The following is a 24403-nucleotide window of genomic DNA, read 5'->3' as shown; positions in this document are numbered from 1 at the left end:
CAATGAAATTGATTAGACTTCCTATTTTCTAGTATTTTTATCCCTTTAGGTATCCGGATACCCTACCTTTAAATACTCTTATAACACTGAACAACAGAACTGTTATTCGCAGAACAGACAGGGAAGAATTCTCCACTCCTTTAGGTCCCTTTAGAAGTCCCTTTTCCTGAAATAAACATAGTGGGGCTTTACCTGTGGCAAATGTTTTCCAGCTACAATGATACCATTGGGCGTGCGCTCCAGGATCTGCCACACTCGGTCATAGAACCCAGTGGGAGTTCTATTCAAAGACCCATCGATCTGTCGCCTGTTCAGCCAACATCTGCAGACCAAAGGAAAATGTCTCAGAGTTGAAAAACAAGCCTGCTCTGGTAGAAAACAGAGCTTTCAATATGGATTAATTGTTCCAATAGGGGAGCAATAAAAGCTAAAACCCATCAATGATGCATATCTACCATGTGTTACAGAGGTTAGTAAATATTTCATAGTGAAAACAGAGCTTGCAGGAGAGAACATCTCCAAGATTTTAAAAAATTCAATAGGCAAAACGTTATTCTTTAGTAAGCTATGAGTTGCTGACTACATGATTAAGTGATTTTCTGATACACAAAGCAGTTCCATAAAAGCACAGGAGTGGCCATTTTTAGAATAACCTTATGTGGTTCTTACATATATTAAATGTATGTTCCATGAAGGCATAGAAGTTATATAACTTGATCAACCCTATAAACCTCTCCCAGAGATGTGCTTAGTGAACATTAAATGAATAAATAAACGAATACTCAAAAAAGCATTATGTACAGGGACCAGCAGTTGGCGTAACGGCAATGCTGCTGAACTCCCATGTAGTTGACCGTGGTTCAAGTCCTGGACCCGGTGGCTTAAACTCATGCTGGGCATGTGTGCGTGCATGCTTATGATCCTGAGAGGAGAATGGAAGAGAAGGGACTGAGATGTGGCTAATCCCCCCTGGGGGGTGATTTCTCGCTTTCTGGCTATCTCTCTGGTGAGCACACACGCCCTATAGCAAAAACCTCTCCCCCAAAAAGAAAAAAAGCATTATGTACATAATGAAATTACCTTATTTAAAACCTTATAAAAGTTTGCTATTTAAATATTGCTGAGGTCCCAGTTCTAAAAAACCAGACACAACTTTTTAAAAAATTTTCTTAAAAAATTTTTTTAATTAGGCAAAAATTATAGAATTTTTTCAACAAATAACTTTACATTCTTTAGTTTGTTAAATATTTCTTCCTTCTGCCCTTTCCACCCACCTCTACCAAGCAGTCCCTGGTATCTACACTTACCCTCTCTACTATCATATCTTTGGATCCCCTCCATTTCTGCCACAGAATGAAGATGTTCGGTACATATTGAGCAGGGATATACATTGTGTGGCTTTCAAAGTCTGGCTCACTTTGCTTAAGATTAACTCTTCTATATTCATCCACTTTAAGTCAGATGATAGGGTCTTTGTTTCTTTCGGCTGGATAGTATTCCACAGTACATATGTGCCACAGTTTTTCAACCCAGACATTAGTTTTTAAGCAGACAGAATTCCACATCTTAGCAATTGTGAATAATGCTACAATTAACATGATGTGCAAGTGTATTTTCAACGGAGTATTTTCCTATCCTTTGGGTAAATATCAAGGAGTGGGATTACTGGGTCATATGGTAATTCTATGTATAACTTTTTGAGACACCTCCATATTATTTTCCATGGTGGTTGTATTCATTTACAATCCCATCAACAGTGTCAGAGCATTCCCTTTTCACCACAGCCTCACCAATACTTGTTCTTTATTTTTAGATACAAAAAGCTTACATGTCATAATAAGAATGCAGTAATGTCAAAATTTTAGATCCCTTGTTTTCATGTATTAGATACATATTAAATCTTAGAGATGTTCATAAAGTGCTAAAGATACAGCATTTGCATAATTTAAAAATAAGACATAGTATCATAGGAGTATATTGTTACATAAGCTAAAGACAGGAAGAAATGTACATTTCTTTTTTACATATGGTATTTTAAATAGGCCGCGGAGTGAAATGTGTAACCAATCATAAGAGAAGAATGCTATGATCAACAATATTTCTAGGTATGAAACTAGCTATGCAGGATATAGTAAACAGAAAAAGACATTTTGTTGTTGTTATTCTGGTGAAAGAGGACTGATGAAGTTTTATCACTACCTAGGTGAGAAAGGGATCCTTTTTGGATGTATATTAGACCATTTGTGTTTTCAGGTTTCACATCCATGGGTTTAACCAACTGCCATTCAAAACTATTTCTTAAAAAATTCAGAAAGTTCTAAAAACTAAAACCTGAGTTTTCAGTGACTAAAGCTGTGTGTAGACACTGTATTAGGTATTATAAGAAATCTGGAGATGCTCTAAAGTATACAGAAGGACATGCATAGACTACACGGAAATACTGAGCCAGTTTATATAGGGGACTTGAGGAACCAGCAGTTAGCGTAATGGCTTTGTCGCTGGACTCCCATGTAGTCGACCGTGGTTCGAGTCCCGGACCCAGTGGCTTAAAACTCCCGCTAGGTATGTGTGTGTGCATGCCCAAGATCCTGAGAGGAGAATGGAGGAGAAGGGATTGCAGTGTGGCCATCCCCCCGGGGGGTGATTTCTCACTTTCTGTCTCTCTGTCTCTCTCTGTCTGGCGAGCGCATGCGCCCTATAGCAAAAACCTCTCAAAAAAAAAAAAAAAGGGGGGGACTTGAGCATCAGCGAATGGGAGTCCAATGACATAGCCATTAAGCCAACTGCTGGTCTGAACCCCAGCATGTTTTTCAAGCCACTGAGTTCAGATTCAAACAACAGTAGACCATGTGGGATTAAGCTCCTTAACCACTAGGCCATGGGGCTGGACCTGTAAGCTTTCTTATAATGACCCAGACTTTTATTACTAGGTTCAGTTATTTGGCTAAAGTGAAGAAGCCCAAACAATCTAAAGATTCCTTGATGATGTTTTAGTTGAATAACTGAATACCCAACAGTTTGCATTTGATTTTTTCCCTTATTCCTTTTGTATAATGACAACCACCAAAAAATAGTAAAAAAGATTATTTCAGTGTTCTATGAAGTCATGGTTGATACTTCAACCTTAGAACAATATAAAAAGTAAAAATGCAAGAATACTCACAATGGAGGTATAAAGTTATTTATAACACTTTAATTTTTTTATTTTGTTAAGTTTATTTATTTTATGAGAAAGAGAGAGAAAAAAAAACAAAAAACAAGTATCCTCCACAGGGTCTCATGTCATAATCACCCCTCACCCAGTCTTTCCAGCCATCCAGCATTATGGTCGTGTACCCAATGCATAGAGGTTAACTAAGGAACCAAACCTAGGGTGTTCCACACAGATCGAGCTTTGCTGGAGTAGTGAATTACTTCTGAAGTACTAAGCTGGCCCTCTTTTTAACTTTTTGGTTTTTTATTTTGAAAAAATTAAAAACTACAGGAAAGTCCTCTTCCTTATTTATAACTACTTTCTCCAACAGTACATCTGATTCTCATTATCCCCAATGTATGTACTTGTTTATTCAATCCCCATATATAACATAAAGTAATTTCAGAATTGAAATCATACATCTTTGAGGTGTGTGAGTACAATATTTATGTTCAGTTCCTTTTTTTTCCCCCTTTAACTTTACAGTATCCAGTCAAAATAATGTTTTCCAAAAGTACTTGGGTTAATGCTTTTCTTCCTCATCCTCTCTGTGAGGTCATATGCAATTACACCTACCATCTATACATGAGAGTACCTGTTTCCCACAGCCTCACCAAATGAAACATGAGAAAGAGTTCAACATTTTAATTTACATTTCTCTAATTATTAGTTTGAACAGTTTTTCAAATATCTGAAAGCCATTTTTATAGTTTTTTTTTTTTAATGAATTGGTTAATCATGTTTCTTCTCTATTTTTCTCTTGGGTTTTCATCTTTCTATCCCTCAATTTTAAGAATGGTTCTCTGTGGCATAGTTTTGCTCTGGTTCCCTAGCTATCTTTTGATGTTACATATCTATTTATTTTTTACCATGCAAGAGGATGTTGTTTTTAACTCTTATATAACTTTATTTATCTTTCCTTTTGTTGCCGTTGGGTAGTCATAGTTTGAAATTTTTTCTCACACTAAGGTTAAAAAATAATTTATCCATGTCTTCTTTTAGTACTTATAGGAATTCAGTTTTCACATTTAGATTTCTAATCTATTTAGAGGTTATTCTTGTGAATGATACAAAGTAGGGATTTTATATTATCTTTTCCTAAATTGCTATCCAGTTGTTCCATCCTATTTATTTAAAAAGTCTATCCTTGTCCAAGTGATTTGATATGTCACCTTCATCATATCCTAAATTTCCATTTGGACTTGAGGTTATATTATATTTCTGAACTTTCTATTTAAGTCTGTTCTATGTTTAATGTCTATTAGGACAAGTCCTTCTTTTATGTTTTCCTGTTATTCTTGCATCTTTTTCCATATGATGTTTAATACTAAGTTGTCTAACTCTATAAAACAGCTTGTAGGAATGCTATTGGAATTGCATAAAATTTTACAACAGATATCTTGGTAACATTAAGTGTTCTTATTTAAGAGCACAGATGTCTTTCCCTTTGTTTAAATTGACTTTTGTAGAAGGCTTAGACAGAATTTCCTAGGCATATTAACTATACCACCTTGGAAAGTACCAGGCACAAGTGTGCTCAACAAATACTTGCCTAAATACTTGTCTTAATAATTACATTACAGCTCTTTTTTGTAATAAAAATGTTTTGCTCTTATTCTAAGGTCAGTATAAGATAAGTCTCTGAAAGGGCTTAGCCCTGTTGTTTATTGTCTATGTAGTCACAGACAACATATTAAATAATGTTACCAAATCCAATCCGTCTGCTGAAATTTTGGGAGGTAATCTTGAGTGTTACAAAGATTCAGAAAGAGGACTGACCAAAGAGGTATGAAGTGTTACATTTACACAGAATGAAAATGAAGAAACACGAATTATACCTAAAAAAGCTAAATATCAAATCAACACAAAATCACAACTGAAGACAGACTTTTAATTAGTATCTTTGTTTATATCATCTACCATAGTAGGGTAACCTCTGCATTTTATTAATTTCATATGTATATTATGCAAAATTATGAGGTTAGTATAAATGTAGAGTATCCTGTAGGTAACCAAAGGTTCTCATTACCTTCCATTCTGTTGAGGCTGAAGAATATCCAGCAGAAGTTGTTTAACTTCACTAGGTGAGAGCTGATATAAGTCCATGGCTGGCTTGTCTCCGTTACGGATCTGTAGTTCATACTCCATAGCATGAATGATCCACCTGAAACAAAACAGAGGAAGCATGAATCAATAACTCTTGAAATAAAATCACCTTGTGCTTCTCTCATGCCCTTAACAACACTGACCCATCCAAAGGGGAATGAAGAAAAGGCCAACTGAATTTACGGAAGTGTTGATATAATTACTTCTGTCAAGATTATATGACATGATCAGACTCTTAACAAGGTCTGCTATTGTACATGTGGTTAGGTTGTAAAACATGAAAACAGATAAGTACTTGGGTTCTTACCAAGTGAGATTTTACCAGTTCAGTATGACAATATACTATACATGAATAGCTGCTGCACTAACTTTAACATTAGATATATGCAAAACACAAATGCATTTTAAGAAATGGGTTGGGATATGCTATTATGTAAATGTTCCTTTCCCAGGAATAGCAAGAATTTTATTTTTTTAACCAGTTGCCATTACTTTGTAGTCATTACTCTGAGAAGGGAGGGGACAGAGCAGAAGGACCTGACTTTGAAATACGAGGACACAATTGGTTATAATTTAATTACAGCAGTACATTAGAAAATGAACTTTAACCAATGGGCTTCAGAAGAGCCAAAACATTTAATTATTTCATGTGCAATATTGTTTTTAATTTGAAAAGTTTTTAAATAGCATTTTTGCAGTTTCATCATATTTCTTTACTGTATTCTGAATAAGGATCTCAGATAAACTACTTATGAAAACCAAAGAAAACTCTGGAAATACTACTGCTCCTCAGGGAACCAGAACTCAACACACCATTAGGAAATGCCAGTGAATTATTTTTACATAGTAGATTCTTATGCCTTTCCTCTAAATCCTTTGATGAACACTGAATAACAAACAGAGACAGTGGAACTGAGCATCTGGAAAGAATGTGCCTTCATTCAATCATGCTGCTTGTCTCCCAAAGGGGGGCTGTGCAGCCAGCCCACTAGGGGAATCGTTTAGTCACAGCAATGAAGATTTAAAGTGGTAAGTCACTGCACCCACTGTCTTTCTCTATCTTTCTCTTGATATATTTCCTTAAAAGACAACTGACAAGGCTACTGCAGGTACAGAGTTGAAAAAGGTAGGCAGATATATTTAAAAGATTACAGTCTTTTCTGCCAAAGCAAGTTTGCAAAACAATAGTGATACATCTTTATAGGATGACTTTAATATCTCTCAGTGCAGAACATGGTAAGAAAAATGTTACCCAATTGAGCCAGAGGTAGTATCAACCAGGCCTATCTCTCTGCCTGCTGGGCCAGACCACTGGCCACAAGTACAGTATCTCTGTTCTGTGACGATTCTGATTTCCACTGTCCACAGCTAAGATAACTTTCAGCCCCTTCCTTCTCCTATTTTTTTTTTTTTTGATAGAGCCATTTCTGGAGGTTGGGAGTTTAACCAGTTTACCAGTGAACAGCAGAATATGTGTTGCAAAACAGATAGATTATAGAGGTACGAGAAATGCAAAAGGATAGATCAAATAAAATCTTTAAAAATTACTATTACTGTTGATACTATATAACAATTACTTGATAATTGTTCACTGATAAGAGCAATAACAATGACAAAGTATTTGCAAACAACACAATAAATGTTCAAGAGACTTCTGATATACGTAACAGAACATGTGATAGAATTATATTTACCATTTGTATTTCTCTAATCAGCTGGAAAGAAAGATGAACTAAACCTATATTATTGGCAAAGACTAAAGTTTCTTTACTTGTTCATCCTCATTATTATTGAGTGTATTCTGTTATATAAGCATAAAATTCATAAGAACACAGTTATTCAGGATGCTTTGATCTTAAAGTTTCTTATGAAATTAGCTGTTACAACAACATTTCAATTATAATAAACTGCTCAGTGGACCTCATTTAAATAGAACAAAAATTTGATTTTTACTTTATCAGATAGACATAAAGTTGTCTTCTTCTTATTTTTTTAATTTAGAATTAAAATTTACATTTCAGGAAACTGACTAATAGAAGAAACACTAAAAAATTTAAATATTTAAAAATTTTAAAATCTTCCTTTTGGTCTCTTCTAGTCAACAAAATTAAAAGAAAAATGGGAATGGGAAGTACTGTTTTTGATTAAAACTGATATTGGAAACATAACATGACTGTCAAATGCAAAGCCTTTTAGATCCTTTATTCAAAAACAGACCAACTGTAAAAAGTCTTTCTGGGTATATTTAGAGAAATTTGAATTAAAGCAGAGTACTTGGTGATATCAAGTAATTATTGCTAATTGTGTTGGTTATGATAAGAGTATTGTGATTATTAAGAAAATGTCTTTTAGAGATATATTTTAAAATATTCAGGGACAAAAGTAAAAATCTATGAGTTTAGCTTTAAGATATAGCAAAAAAAAAATGAGAGAGCTAATACAATGTATGTGAATAACTAACAATTGCTTATACCCACTTAAATAATGGGCATAAGGGGTTTTACCAAAAATATCTATTATTTCACATTTACAATTTTTCAAAATCAAAAGTGAAAACAATAAAATTAGTGGTGTCTTGGATAGCACCACAGTTCGGATCTGAAAGCTGTGTGAAGGGTCCAGGTTTGGTCCCTGGCCCATCTTATTCAGGGAGCTACCATGCACACTTATAACCCTAGCTAACCGGGAGGCTGGGAAAGGAGGATCATGGCTCACAAGACTGTGCCAAGAAAACCTATCTCGTCTCTCTCTGCTCTGCTCTCTCCCCCTCGCTCATAGAGTAAAATCACTGAAGTCAACTTCTTTGTCTGATGGTTGATGAATACAATGCCTTCTATAATTTGCTCACAGAACTGCTGAGATTTTGTAAACAGAAGGAAAAAACCGGGGGGTGGGGGGCGAAAACTTTTAGGTCTACAGCCATCTTTTTGCATGGTACTAAAGAATTTAAAAGATATATCTCATAAAAGAAGATAAAAAAATAAATAAAGAGAGACCTAAATACTTAGTATGACAATAATCAACTGTGCTCCACTGGCAAGTGAATTTTCCTAATGGGAATATTACTATTACCTGTTTAGTTTATTTTACAGACTTATTCTGAGGAACAAATAAAAAATGTGTATAAATAGGCTTTCAAAATTCCAAAGAACCATAAAAATGTTAGCAAGCTCCCGTTATATGGCTTTTCAGGTTCACAAAAGGTAATATAAATTTTTTTTGAGAGATTTTTGCTATAGGGCATGTGCGCTCACCAGAAAGACAGAGAAAGACAGACAGAAAGTGAAAAATCACCACCACCACTAAACCCCCTTCCCTGCCTGGGGGGAATGTCCACACTGCAATCCCTTCTCCATTTTTCTCTCGGGAGTTTGGGTGCACACGCACAGACACCTGGTATGTTTTAAGCTGCTAAATCTGAGAATTGAACCGAGGTCGATTACATGGGAGTCCAGTGATGTAACCATTATGCCGTCTGCTGGACGTGGAAATACAATTTTTAATTCAAGTCTTGGAATTGCTTAAGGAAGTCCTTTATATTAACTTCAAGAGGTATCCTATTCTGAAAAAATATTAAAAAATAACATTTTTATTTTTAAAAAGCTTCCTTTTTAAAGTTCTTCAATAACTTGAGTTCTTAAAACTAAACATAATCTAGCATATTTATCTTTCAAATTCCTTAGTATCATACACAGAAATAGTTGGAGACCTAAAAATTTCCCCTCAGGCTTCTTCCTCCTATTTACAAAATCTTAGCAGTTCTGTGAGCAAATCATTGAAAACACTGTGTTCATTAATCACCAGAGGAAGAAGGTGACTTTTTCATTCACTTGAGCTGAAACAAATATTGGGTCATTAGAAAAGTCATGATGCATTTTTGCATAGAAAAACAGAAAAATATGTCATGACTTTTCCGACAACCTAATACATTTGTCTTATTAAAACACATTTGTTCACTCAGAAATGGGGGTCAAACTGATTTGCTTAATGCTTTAGAATTCTTCAAAAGGATAAAATCAAAACAGCAAAATAGCTTAGCTACAAACTACTAAAATAGCTGTCAAGAGACCAAGAGAAAATAAATTACCAAGTGAATAACATGGTTAAGAAAATCAAAGACATTTAACCCACCTTTAGGACTACTAACAAAAAAATGACACAGGAAAAAATCTGACTTCTCATCCCCACAGTCAATGCTACAAAACCAGAGTTGGCAATTCCAGCATAAAAGCACTTACATGGAAAGTGGGGAAGGAAAGCGAGCAAATATGCAAGGTCAAGAGAATGAAGGTTATCTTTGGACCAGATCCTTATAAATTCAGTCTGTCTAAAGAACCAGAGACATGCTCTACTTGCCAATAAGCAAATGAGAAAGAGGCTGATACACACGACTGGCTAAATCAACCTTCATACATATCAAGGTTTGACTGGAGGACAATGAATTCCTCAAGACTGCTGGGAAAATATAGAGTGGACTAGTAATCCTGAACAGTTTAGAAAAAAGCTTTCCCTTCTAATAGCCCTCTTGTTGGAGGAAGTTAGTAAAAACATTGCGTGGGGAATCAGCATTTCTCTTTCCAATATGCCCTAATCAAGTAATAAAATACCAAAACCAAAAAAAGTACATGGAAATCCCACACCACTGGTAAACCAGAACGGCTGAAATTTTGGAGAGGGAAAAAAAAAGCAATAAAACATAGCCCAATCCTTGGCAAGAAACGACGTTTTACTAATCATTTTGATATCTTTCAAGATAATATAAAGGATTTGCTAAGTGAATTAAAAGACTTTGGGAAAAAAAAGAAAAGAAAAAGACTTTGGGCAAACATTTTCCTAAGTCAGACATTTCAAACTGAACTGTGTCCCCATATCCCTCAGCCCCCAAAGCAAATTTGTAGGTTGAATATCTAACTCCGTGATGGTATTTGGAGATAGGGCCCTTGGGAGATAATTAGACTTAGGTAAGGTCAGGAAGGTAGGGTCCTTATGATGGGATTAGTACCCTTAAAAAGAACAGACCCCAAAGAGCTCTCTCTCTGCCATGTGAGGACACAGGAAGAAAGCTACTGTCTGGAAGCCAGGGAGAGTACTCTCACCCCAAACCAAATCAGCACCCTGACCTTAACACTTCCCAGGCCCCAGACTGTGAGAAAATACATTGCTGTTATTTAAGCCATCCATCTAGGGTACTGTGTTATGGCAGCCCCAGCTGACTAATACATTACATAATAAGAGATGGAAAAGTTGTAAGAAGGGACTTTTTTTGCTTGATGTATATTAATATAGAGAAGGTGACAATCTGATGAGGCAAACTGAGCTTCCTGTTTGGTAACTGGAGAACAATGATTCATTCACTCTACCCAGATCTGATTATAATAATGGGTTGTTGGAAGAGTCATGATGTATATTTTCTATGCAAAAATGCATCATGAATTTTCCCACAACACAAAAGAATAGAGAGGTAGGAGAACTCTATCTTATTTCCTGACCTAATATTAAATGTCAAAAGCAAAGACCTTTTAACTAGCATCAGAACCGTACTAATGATCTCAGCTGTAATGACTTCCACTTCTCTCGACGGCACAGGCAATGCTACAGTCTGGTACTTATGACACCAATGGCCTTCTCTAAGCATTGGATATGTGATCTACAGATGTGGTTTCAGGTATCAGAGAACAAGATACCTCTGGATCATAATTGCTTACAGAGGATGTCCTGGCAGTATGAAAAGTGGAGATGAAAAAGCCATGATAACATATATCCTCAGGGGTTATCTCCCTCTAAAGCCTGACTGACAGACCTGCAGCAGAAAGCAGTTGATTGGAGGTCTTTACAGTAATGGGCCTGTCAGGAGCTTGATCTATTTCAACATGAAAGCTAGAGCACAAATCAATAATGAGACAGCAAATCAAATCATTATCAGACTAGAATACCATTCCTGCGAGCAGGTTAATTTTGTTCACTGGAGTGCCTGATAGCAGTAAAGTTGAAGAAATTGCACTGGCAGGATTAACCTTGGAAAAAGAGGAAAGAAACATGGGTCCTATTGGTTTAAATGCAATTGAAGCAGCAAATGATGTAAATAAATAAGTTAAAACTATATACAAAGAGAGAGGTTAACCCAGGAAGATAAATTTATAATAATGCAGGGGAATTCTGGGTAAGATGCACTACAACTAGAGTAAACATCTTTACTTCTTATGTCTCCTAAGTTTAGAGAATGTTGGCAGTTCAAGAAGACTGTGATAGCAAAAACTGATCAATTAATTTCTTTCATCATAATTAACTTTTAAAAGAGGAACAATAGTAAGATGCTAAATAAGTATGAGTCTGAGATGCTTTATTCTATACAAAAATAAACAAAGAATGTGTTCTATAAATCCCCTCCCCACCTTTCTTTTAATAGTGTTACAATTACTACTACACACACAGGACTGACTTAGAAGCAGTTACAAACTCAACAATTTATAAGAAGTTTGACATCCAAGGACATTATAAATGAATCAATTCGCTCGTCAATTTCAAACACACTAAAAATCTTCCAGGAACTAATTTCAAGGTAAATTCTGAAAAAAACCCACAAATACTGTATATATATTTCCTGATGTCAGTAAACAAACATGATGGGGGTGTTTGTAAACTTTATTAAGAATAAAGTACAATAAAAATATATAAAATAACACAAAAAAATCTATTTTTCCTCTTCAGAGGAGCACTGTCATCCTGGTATCTTTTATATGTGTTACTGGACTTTCATATAAACAACACTCCATTTAAATTGCCTACTCCCTGAAGGACATAACTTAAATCTTCTTTTATATTTAATTCTAGTACCATGTGGCACAAACCAAATATATTTATCAAAATTAAGAGTTCTCATTCTAGGGACCAACAGATGGCATAATGGTTACATTGCTGGACTCCCACACAGTTGACCGTGTTTTGAGTCCTGGACACGGGCAAATGTGCATTCATGCCCAAAATCCTGAGAGGAGAAGGGAGGTGAAGAGATTGTATTGTGGCCATGCCCCTGGGGTGTGATTTCTCGCTTTCTGTCCCTCTGGCAAGTGAATGCACCCTATAGCAAAAAAACTCTCTTAAAAAAAAAGAGAGTCCTCATTCTCTCTAATGAGTGCTGGAACACACTAGAGTTTGTTATTCCCACTATTAGCTAGGAGTAAACCACCTGTCTGTTTATATCCTGTATATTAAACAAATATTTACTGAGCATCTCCAGTGAGATGGATAGTGACACAGACAGGAATGTAAGATCTATTGGGTCATCAGAAAAGTCATGATGCATTTTTTTTTTTGGAGAGGTTTTTGCTATAGGGCACGTGTGCTCGCCAGACAGACAGAGAGAGACAGAAAGCGAGAAATCCCCCCCCCCCCCCAGAGGGGATGGTCACGCCGCAATCCCTTCTCCTCCATTCTCCTCTTGGGATCCTGGGCATGCACGCACACATGCCTGGTGTGAGTTTAAGCCACCGGGTCCAGGACTCGAACCGTGGTAGACTACATGGGAGTCCAGAGACATAGCCATTATGCTAACTGCGGTCTCATGATGCATTTTTGTATAAAACAATATGTCATGACTTTTTTAACAACCCAACAGTTCCTATCTTTAACAGAAGTAAATTTCTTCTCTTTTTGAAAGTTTATTTATTTTTTCCATGAGAGAAAGAGACAGAGAGACGGGGTGCACCTCTAACAACACTCCCAACAGTTCTCATGTCACAGTTTACCTCCAGTCTCAGTCAGCCAGGATTATGGGCATGGGCAAAGCTGTCATGTCTAGGGAGACCCCTGATCACAAACCTGGAACCTTTCCATGGGGTTTCAGAATCACATCATTGTTTTATAGCTGCACCACCAAGGCTGGCCCAGCAGAAGTAAACTAATTACATGAATTACTCCTTATTAAGAATATTAGATTACTGCCTCACTAGAGATGTCCCAATGAGTAGAAATGATCTTCTGAAACAACCATAAGAGGGAAATGAACACAATGAGTTGTAAAGACAAGGTACATACTCCTAGTGGGAATACAATACCACAATTTCAAGATGAATTTCCAGACAGTGAATAATTAAGATTTCATGGCAAATTTCTTCATGAGGTAGCTTTTGTCTGCCATTGTTAAACACTAAGTCAATTCTTGTTGCCCCGACATTTTTATTTTCGGTGACACATAGTTTAAGGAAAAAGTATACATTATTTCTCATGGAAGGCACTGAATATGCAGAGTAGTATATGTAAACTCAGGAAAGAAACTATTTTCAGAATAAGCTAAACTAAATGCACATTCCTAAGAAGAGAAAGAAGCCTCTGGTCAGATTTTAATTCAATAAAAGAAATGGCTTGACACCTGTGAGAGGACATAAATTACCCTATCGTGCTGAATAAGCAGTAAAGGAAAAACTACCAGAGACTGAAAAACACAGCATTGTAAAATCTTGGGAAGATCTTTGCTCTAAGGCTTTGTTTAAACCTCTGTAAGTATGACTACTACTTGAAGCAAAGGCTCTCCCGGCTAGAGCATTTATCACAGAGAATGTGCTTTAGAAGAGTTATAACCTATGCTTCTCAGTCTGTCTTAGAGAAATGCCTGAATCTATGACAATGGAATACTTTCAGACCCTGTATGGAGATGCAGAATCACACTTCTTTTCATTTAGAGCCAACTCACATGAAAGACCCATTTCTGTATCCTTACATGTAGTCAAGAGGTTGAAGCTGAAAATATCAGAGCAAACAGAGACCGAACAAATCAGGATATGATTCAGAGTTCTTATAATTGATTTGGAATACCTCTAAATCTCTGAAAGGAACGATTTTAAGGAATAAAAATGAAGGTCAAGTTTTATGCAGGTATAGTAATTTACTTTCAATCAAAAGAAAGAGGAGATAAAGAATGAGAAATTCACCTGAAATATACTATACTTGAAATCGGGCAAACAGTCTAAAAAAAGAATAAGCTAAACTAAAATTTTAAAATAATACTGAAAATGTAACTTAGAAAATAGAAATCTCCTAAAGAAAATAACTGACAATTTGATATATATTTAAAGATACTTCTCTATACACACATTACATATATATGTAATGTATATATAATATAGTGTGTATATATATAATATATTATGTATTATATATACATCATATATATGTATTTTATATATATATATAATATATAATATATAATAGTGTGTGTGTGCATGTCTGTGCGTGTAGTCCTCAAAAAGTTCATGGAAAATGAAGTATTATAAAAAAGCTGGGGATAGCCAGTGCCGTGGTGGTTAAGGCAGGGAGACCTAAAATGGCCAACTGCATGGTCTGAGTTCCAGACCAGGTAGCTTCAAAAACATGGCAGCTGTATCTATGTGTGTGCCCCCCCAAAATCCTGAGATGAGAATAGAAGAGAAGGGATTGCAGCATGGCCACCTCTCTAGTGGGGCGTGCTTTTTCACCACCCTCCTACTCTGGTGAGTGCGCATGCCTTATAGCAAATTGGAAAACAAAACAAAAAACCCTCACACATGGATTTTTAACATTTTGGACAAAAATAAACTTGTACTTTAGTTCCTTTTATGTATGTATCCTCATATGTAGTCAAGAATTCCTTTTTCTGTGAACTTTTTGACATAACTCATTTATATTTATTCAATGTCTATTTTTTTTTTTTTTTTTGAGAGATTTTTGCTATAGGGCACATGTGCTCTCTAGAAAGACACAGAGAGACAGAAAGAGACATCCCCAGGGGGGATGGCCACACCGCAATCCCTTCTCCTCCATTCTCCTCTCAGGATCTTGGGCACGCACACACACGCACCTGGCGTGAGTTTAAGCCACCAGGTCTGGTACTTGAACCACGGTCGGCTACATGGGAGTTCAGTGACAAAGCCATTACGCTAACTGCTGGTCCCTTCCATTTCTTTTATATTTTTACTTATTTTTACACTTTATGCTTTCTGTTAACTGTGGTTTCTTGTTACTTTTTTTTCTTTTCTGATGATTGCTGAATCCATTTCCATTTACTTTTTGTTTTAATTTTACATGTGAATATGAGCCACTTTCTGAGAAATAACTACCCATTTTTTTCTTTCAGGATTATATATAAAAAACTCATTACTTACTTGGCAGTATCTGCAAACCTCTTGCTTCATCAGTCCTCATCTGAGGAATCTGTTCTATATAATAACACTCACACCAGTACATAAAGATCTATTTAATAGCAGTCATCATTCAGCATTTCTGAAATAGTGAACTACTGGGAGCAACCCAGCTATTCATCAGTAGGAAACAGTCTAAATAAATAAGGTAATAGCCATATAGTAAAATGTTGGACACCCATTACAGGAAACAAGAAAGAGTTCTACATACTAACATTTATAAATCTCTAAGATAAATTAAATGAAAAAGTTGAGTTGTAAACCCATAGTTCTATTTTTTAATAAAAAGAACAACAACAACACTGTATATACTGGGGATACTTCAAAAGGTTTACAAAAAATGGAATTAATGTACAGGTTCATTTTGGTACAAAAATACTTGAAATCCGTGCATGCTTTTTCATAATATGTATTTTCCAGAACTTTTTGAAGAGCTCTTTCACACAAAATTACAAGAAAAAATTCAATGTACAAAGTTAGAAGGCAGTATATAGTATAATGACAGATAAAGAAAGCAGGCATAGCAGTCATTTTAGACTAAAGATAATTCAATTGTTATTTTTATGCATAGTAATAAAATTATGGTCATTTTTGAAAAAGTTCTTATCTTTCAAACACTTAAGTATTTAGAGATTAGAAGATATGATGGATTTGCTTTAAGAAATCTATCAATATATTTACACCCCAAAGAGTAGATTCTTTTCAAATGCCAGTGGAACATGCCCCAAACTGGCCACATGCTGAGCTATTCTATATATTTTGGTATCAACTGACTCATTTATAGTTAGGATATAGTAATATACTTCTGGAATCAAAAATATAATTAAAAAAGAAACATTCTGGGCTTGCTCCATAGACAGACCCCACAGGGCTGATTGTGATTCAAAGCCTATCCTCAGTGGCTTGAAAACATTCCAGGAGCTTATGTGTGCATGCCTAAAATTCTAAAGGGAAGGAGAAATGGAGGAAAATGGATGGTGGCATGACCATACCCTATTTGGGAGCTGCCCCCCCCCCACTCCCCATAGTGAGCACAGAAAAAAGAAACACATGTCATTAGTTGTCATAGGCTTTTAAAATATATATTTGCCTTCATTCTCACATAAAGCAGAAATTGAATAGTATTAAGGTGAGGATAGAAAAATAGACTCATTTATCTAAGGTTATGAGGTTGGTAAATGGCAGTCAGGACTTGAATTCAGTTCTGTTGAATGCCAGACTTTGGTTGATTTTCCCTACAAAATTCTCCCTTAAGAATTTAAGACCAGGGTGGGGTGGGGCAGCGGGAGCCCAGCAGGTGGTGTGGTGGTTAAGCGCACTGGACTCCTATGTGGTCCGCTGTGGTTCCAATCCCAGACCTGGTGGCTAACTTTCTCATTTTCCCTCTCTCTCTCTCTCTCTCTCTCTCTCTCTCTCTCTCTCTCTCTCTCTCTCTCTCTCTCTCTCTCTCTCTCTCTCTCTCTCTCTCTCTCTCTCTCTCTCTCTCTCTCTCTCTCTCTCTCTCTCTCTCTCTCTCTCTCTCTCTCTCTCTCTCTCTCTCTCTCTCTCTCTCTCTCTCTCTCTCTCTCTCTCTCTCTCTCTCTCTCTCTCTCTCTCTCTCTCTCTCTCTCTCTCTCTCTCTCTCTCTCTCTCTCTCTCTCTCTCTCTCTCTCTCTCTCTCTCTCTCTCTCTCTCTCTCTCTCTCTCTCTCTCTCTCTCTCTCTCTCTCTCTCTCTCTCTCTCTCTCTCTCTCTCTCTCTCTCTCTCTCTCTCTCTCTCTCTCTCTCTCTCTCTCTCTCTCTCTCTCTCTCTCTCTCTCTCTCTCTCTCTCTCTCTCTCTCTCTCTCTCTCTCTCTCTCTCTCTCTCTCTCTCTCTCTCTCTCTCTCTCTCTCTCTCTCTCTCTCTCTCTCTCTCTCTCTCTCTCTCTCTCTCTCTCTCTCTCTCTCTCTCTCTCTCTCTCTCTCTCTCTCTCTCTCTCTCTCTCTCTCTCTCTCTCTCTCTCTCTCTCTCTCTCTCTCTCTCTCTCTCTCTCTCTCTCTCTCTCTCTCTCTCTCTCTCTCTCTCTCTCTCTCTCTCTCTCTCTCTCTCTCTCTCTCTCTCTCTCTCTCTCTCTCTCTCTCTCTCTCTCTCTCTCTCTCTCTCTCTCTCTCTCTCTCTCTCTCTCTCTCTCTCTCTCTCTCTCTCTCTCTCTCTCTCTCTCTCTCTCTCTCTCTCTCTCTCTCTCTCTCTCTCTCTCTCTCTCTCTCTCTCTCTCTCTCTCTCTCTCTCTCTCTCTCTCTCTCTCTCTCTCTCTCTCTCTCTCTCTCTCTCTCTCTCTCTCTCTCTCTCTCTCTCTCTCTCTCTCTCTCTCTCTCTCTCTCTCTCTCTCTCTCTCTCTCTCTCTCTCTCTCTCTCTCTCTCTCTCTCTCTCTCTCTCTCTCTCTCTCTCTCTCTCTCTCTCTCTCTCTCTCTCTCTCTCTCTCTCTCTCTCTCTCTCTCTCTCTCTCTCTCTCTCTCTCTCTCTCTCTCTCTCTCTCTCTCTCTCTCTCTCTCTCTCTCTCTCTCTCTCTCTCTCTCTCTCTCTCTCTCTCTCTCTCTCTCTCTCTCTCTCTCTCTCTCTCTCTCTCTCTCTCTCTCTCTCTCTCTCTCTCTCTCTCTCTCTCTCTCTCTCTCTCTCTCTCTCTCTCTCTCTCTCTCTCTCTCTCTCTCTCTCTCTCTCTCTCTCTCTCTCTCTCTCTCTCTCTCTCTCTCTCTCTCTCTCTCTCTCTCTCTCTCTCTCTCTCTCTCTCTCTCTCTCTCTCTCTCTCTCTCTCTCTCTCTCTCTCTCTCTCTCTCTCTCTCTCTCTCTCTCTCTCTCTCTCTCTCTCTCTCTCTCTCTCTCTCTCTCTCTCTCTCTCTCTCTCTCTCTCTCTCTCTCTCTCTCTCTCTCTCTCTCTCTCTCTCTCTCTCTCTCTCTCTCTCTCTCTCTCTCTCTCTCTCTCTCTCTCTCTCTCTCTCTCTCTCTCTCTCTCTCTCTCTCTTCCCTCACATCTCTGATTTAATAAAAATAAATTAATAAAAGATAATTATAATTATTCTTTTAAAAAAAATTAAGACCTTGGGTCAGCTAGAAGTGTGGAGGTTAAGATGGTTGAATCCCACATGATCCACTGCATAGATGGAGTCCTGAACCCAGCAGCTTGAAAATTATGCCAGGCACAGGTGCAAGCATTGTCAAAATCTCAAAAGGAGGGTGAAAAGGAGAAAAGATTGGAGTGTGACCATTCCCCATGGGGAGCATTTTCTCATACCCCCTCCCCTGGCCACCCACTGAAGCGCATGTGCTCTCTGACAAAAGTAAAAATAAAATAAAGTAAAATAAAAATAATTAAGATCTCTAGAACATTACTTTCAAGTTCTTCTCCAAACACAACACTTACGATATTAATAATTAAAAATCAGATTTTGGCAGAAAATGGGAGTAAAATATTCAAAGGACCAATTTTTTATCTGAGTGTGTCCTGACAGTTTTACTCAAAATCATTCTTCTCTTAAGGCTTATCATTTTATTTTTAGGAATTTTTATAAGTATTGTGCTTAGTGTTTTACATGATTCAGCTATTGAAATCCCTGAACTTTGATTTTACCAGGGAACAGAGTTACTTTACTTATTTCTACCTAAGAAGTTAAACAAACATGGAGGTCCTTTCAGGCCACTGGTATGTATTTCTTCATACCCCGGAGGTTTCCTTCATGGCTAAGAGGAAAGATGCACTTTCTTAGACGGCCACAAGACACTTGGAGCTTCACGTTACTTGGATAGGCAAGTCTGTTAGAGGACAACTTGAACAATTCTCTTTATGAAAATGCAAAGTACTTTACTTACCCAATTCGTATTTTCAGCATGCCACTGAATAACTCAGGGTTGTTGGAGATAATCCAGCCAATATGGATGACCAGCTCTTGCTGAAGGACGGCTTCTCTCTCATCATGGGTATTACACTTATAATAGATGATGTTCTTAATCACTCGTGGAGACAAAGGATTAGCAATAACCTCTTCTTCATGCCCAAAGGCACCTAGAGTTACCTACAAGTGGCAGAATTTTATTGTAAAAATCTCCTAGCTACTGAAAGATAAAAGAAAAAAAAATGTAGGGCTCAGGATGACTGACAGGCTGAAATTACTCTATACAAGCTGGGGAATTAGATAGAATAACTGTTCCTGTTATTTATTAAAATGGCTTTCAAAGCACGACTCCCTCTGGAGTTCATGATGGTTCATAGTCTGGTCTAAAATATAAGGGCAGGTGAGGGTCCCAGCTGGGGGAGTAGAGGTGAGTGGATAAAAGCAGAAAAGGAATATAAATAACTATTAAGATAAAATTATTCTGAATGACTTTAGTTCTAGAAACTCCCCAGAGAAACCAGAACACACTGAATAGTTTTACTTTACTGCACAGTCTACACAATTTAGTATTTCAGAGATACACTTTCTGATTCTTTTATAGTTTCTCAGGCGGAACCTTTGCTCTTTAACAACACTGTAACCTTTTCAAAAGCAGGTGTGAGGTCACATAGTTCTTGCATAGACCTCACTTTTCCTGGCATAATGATCTGCACCTAGTGAGGGCTAAAACACTTGATAATAGATCTCTCACTTGCAGAATGAAGGAGGCGACCCACAAGCGTGGAAAAGGAAGACGCGCAGAGGGAGATGGCAAAGAAAGCTCAAAGCAGAAAGTGCTGCTGGCAAGGGGAATAGTCTGGTCTCTTTCTCTCCTCTCTCGACGACGTTCAGCTTGCCAGAGGAGTTGGCAGCCCCTCCTCTTCCTCATTACGTCTTTCCACCTGTCTTCTATGTGCATGATTATCAGAGGCAGGAAAAAGAACGGCACATCAAAGGGCACTTGTGTTTTCAAAGATGAGGGGAGAGAGCAGAACATGGGGTCTTTTGCCCCAATTTGGTAATGGAGTGAAAACTGAGAACTGCTCGTTTTTTAACATCACGAATGGTACCAACCGTTAGTCTGAGTGTGATTACTTTTATTAAAATGTCAGTGTGTAAAGAAGAAAACAAACAAAAGGCACATCATTGCCTCTGGAAGCAATGATGACTAAACCACTATTTCATTCCAGAGAGCTTGGGGGTGATCTGCAAGTGCTTTGGAGAGACAATATTACTTCAGTTCTCAGAGCAGCATTTCAAAAATGAGCAAATGCAAACTTTGAATGCTCCATTCTCATTTCTTTTTTATTTTTTCTTTTCTTTTCTTTTTTTGAGAAGAGGTAAGGTGTGGTCAGTGAATGAATTTCATGCACCCGGTCATGATGCTGACCTGCTGGCTTCCTAGGCTTACCCAGCTCTGTAAGTGACTGTTTCCCTGGGATACAGGCTAATTTGATGGGCAGTGGTCCAGTCACAGCCTCAGGGCAGGCTTGGAGGCTTCCAAGATGTGAGAGCAGGGTCTCGGGACCACAGGCTGCAAGCTCCCTCTAGATATTATACAGAAAGGACATGACCACCCCTTATCTTAGCATCAGATACCAGTGACCTCAAAGATCCCCAAAATCTCCTGAATGCTCCTATGCAGTAAAATTCACTTTCTTTGCAGACACAGTAGAGGGATCTAAAAATCTAAAGAAAAGTAGCTTCCTAAAGCCTTTTTAACTTTCTTTCAAAGGTGGCTTGGTCCAGGGGAAAAATACAAGATTTGCCCCAGCCTTGCAGTTCAGTGGTTAAGAACTGTGCAGAGAAAGCTAGATCCCACATGGCTAGCTGGAGTTCAAATCCTGGTTCCAAAGATAAACACATTTGGTATGCATGCGTGTGTGCCCAGGATCCTGGCAGGATGGAGAATTGGAGGAAGAAAGATAGTGGTGAGACCAGTCCCCTTGGGGTGTGGCAGGAAGGAAGGAATTCTCTCTCTCTCTCTCCCTTCCTCCCTCCCTCTCACAGTGCATAGGCCCTATCATGAATAACAGAAAAATAAATATGAGCCTCTGTGGCTGGAGATGAGGATTCTACTGAGGAAAGGCGCTGGCTACTACTATGGTCTGTTTTAGTTAAAAAATAGGAATAAAAATTCTACCTCTTCATAATTTAGAGAAAAATGACACATATGAAAAGTATTTTAACGTTTTTTCCTCAGGAATTATTAGTGCAATTATTTTTACTGTTATTAGATATTATGGGAAAAAATGGCTCGCTATTCTAACATTCCAAAAGCTGGATGTCAGGATGAAATGATTTCGATTTTAATAAATTACGAGCCCTGAAATATTGAGCAATGGGATGATTTACTAATGAGGGTTAAAGTATTTCATATTACCAAAGCTTATTATATCCCTAGGTTAGCTGTCAGGAAAACAAAATAAAACACATATATTCCTAAAGAAGGAAAAGAAAGCAAACAGACTTCATTCTAATGAAAGGTTGATTCAGCCAGTTAAATAGAGGTTACAGAAAACAAAATGATAAATGAGCAGCCACATCTCACTCAGCATAACCACATGCACAAGCTCAATCCAACCCAGATTCATCAAGTGCCTGCTCCAAGCCAGGTCCCAAGCCAGGCACACAGTGACATGTCCTGGGAGCTCCCTGCCTACCATGAGGTGAGACACAACTTCAAATGAACTGGGATCTGGGGAAGATTGTGAGAAGTGTCACAGGCCTGTTAGAGAATCAGAGGAGAGAGAGTCCACTGCTAACTGGAGAAGAGAGGATGACAGAGTAGGCCCAGGTAGGTGGGGAGAAGCCAGGGGAAGGAGTGGCCTGGATGTTGAAGGATCCAGGGAGCACTGGATCCCTCAGACCTGCAGACCCTGACTCTGCCTTAACACTAACGCTTTTCTAAGGCGGGTGTGTGTGTGTGTGTGTGTGTGTGTGACTCTCAAGTAGAGCAGAAGGAAAAGGAAGCCCTTAGCTAGTTGCTTGTCTTTGCTCCTACCTGTCCTTAATCTGTCTGGAGTACTTCAATAGGTATTATTCCATTTTCTACATCAGTATCTACATTGATCTTGAATTAACACAGAAGTTGAAAATTACAGCTCTAAGGCACAGCAGGAAAAGGAGATGGCCTATTTAATAACTGCATCTTTAAGACTAGATTTTGCTAGTGGAAGAAGTCTTTTGAGAAGTGCCTGCGACATTGTTAATCTCTTTGTGAGAGACCTATGGCAATGAGGCTTGACAGACTTAAATTTAAGGCTACTGTCCAGAAATTTTGTAATATGACCAAGTGAATGTCTGAAAAGCAGATACTTACCTGTTTGCCCTGCACTAAAACATTAGTAATGGATGGGGCCAGGCTGTCCACTACTTTACTTAAAAGACTTGCTGCACGGCGTACAACCGACCTGGGGGCAAAGAAGAGAGCAGGCCAGATGTTCACAAATCTAAAAGATGATGAAGGAATGGGGTCCCTTAGAAATACACATGGTTGGTTCCTCAAACTACATGGAGGAAATGCAGCACAAGACATAGGACCTAACAGCAAAAATTTCCCAGACTGAAGGGTCATCCAGAATTATCAATAGGTAGGAATCCCTTCTTCTTAACTCTGCCACCAGGCTGTGCCAAAACATTATTGGTGCCATTATCAATTTAAAAAGAAGAAAAAAGGAGCCTCCTATGCCTTTGTTTCAGGAGTAGAATATGTAGGGAGGAAATAGGAGGGTACTCTAATTTTGCATTAAGAAACCTATTATTAAGTCTGTCACTAGTATTTGTGACCTGTTCCTACAGCCATTTTAAATCGTGTTTCTTCCAGTGCCTATATAACCAAACCTCTGATTAGAGGATTCACTTAGTTCTGAATTTTAGAAAGTGCTACAATGAAATACCAGCACTTTTTTTCTTGGTAAAGCCAGAATGTTGGGGGAAGGAATTCACACTGCTATTTTTACGTTTCTGAAAAAGTACAGAGAACAGGGTTTTTTAAAGCACAGCACATGCAATACATTAGACAATTTTTTTCCCCTCAAAAGTAAAAAATTCATGTGGAACTTTTAGATGAGGAATAAAAATGTAGGTTTGAAACTGGCTGCAATTTTTTTAAATTTCAGGATATCCATGAAAGCTGACCTATAAAAAGCATTTATATTCCTAATCTCAACATAGATGGACTAGTAGAAAATTAAGTCGACTGATAAAGTTAGTGAAACAAACACTTCCTACTTCTAATAAAGCTTTCGCCCACACACTAAAAGACCAAAAGACACGTTTAACCCTCACAGTGCAAATAAGCCCACACGTTTCAAGCTGCTTGAGTTTCCAAATTCTGTGCATGTTACCTGTTTCCCATGTACCACAAAAGTAGTAATGTGTGGGGCTATAGAGGAAGAAAATTTCTGGGTAAATGCCGCCCCGTAGCGTACTGCCAACCTGGGTGTGTCAGTGGAAAGCCATAAAAGGGAAAATAGAGTAAATAAAATTTCCAAGAGTTTATTCTTTTATAAACATTACAGTTAGCATCCTAAATGTCTGCTAGTTCATGATTTACGTAAAATGCAAGGATATTATGTAAACCAAGAACTGGTTTGCTTAGTCAAAAATAAGACTATAGGCCACATTTGAAATTTACTGGTTAAAAAGCAACATCTATTAACTTTGTATACTTTACTGTATAAGAATTTATAGTAAAATTTTGAGAGATTTAACCATATGACTATTATACTATTTATTCTGGGTAAACCCTATAAAAATAGAGGTTAAACACTATGAAGAAATTATTTCATCTAATCACCTCATTTTAGAGATTAGAATCCTGAGACTCACTAAGGTTAAGAGTTTTTCATGACACTGAGAATTTTTTTAAAAATTAGATAACAGGTCATATATATATATGTGTATATATATGTGTGTGTGTGTGTGTGTGTGTGTGTATGTATGTATGTATACACACACACACACACATATATGTATATTAGCAGAGTTCATGGGTTCAGGAACAGTGATTAGTCTTCAGAGATACCGAGGGAGAGTGAGATT

General features: G+C 37.7%; 1 protein-coding gene across 1 annotated transcript in view; it reads right to left on the bottom strand.

Annotated features, from left to right (window-relative positions):
- Window positions 1-24403, bottom strand: part of PHKB (phosphorylase kinase regulatory subunit beta) — a gene marked incomplete at its 5' end in the record, with an annotated part of 121095 nt that overhangs the window by 6458 nt on the left and 90234 nt on the right. Inside the window, 4 exon segments of the mRNA XM_006155250.3 lie at window positions 193-322; window positions 5223-5357; window positions 19296-19498; window positions 22680-22770. Coding sequence (XP_006155312.2) covers window positions 193-322; window positions 5223-5357; window positions 19296-19498; window positions 22680-22770 — 559 coding nt within the window.

The sequence above is a fragment of the Tupaia chinensis genome, unplaced genomic scaffold, assembly GCF_000334495.1.
Source record: "Tupaia chinensis unplaced genomic scaffold, TupChi_1.0 Scaffold000439_1, whole genome shotgun sequence".
Classification (NCBI taxonomy): Eukaryota; Metazoa; Chordata; class Mammalia; order Scandentia; family Tupaiidae; genus Tupaia; species Tupaia belangeri.
Note: the sequence above shows the minus strand (reverse complement) of the source record. Positions and strands in the feature narration are given on the sequence as shown.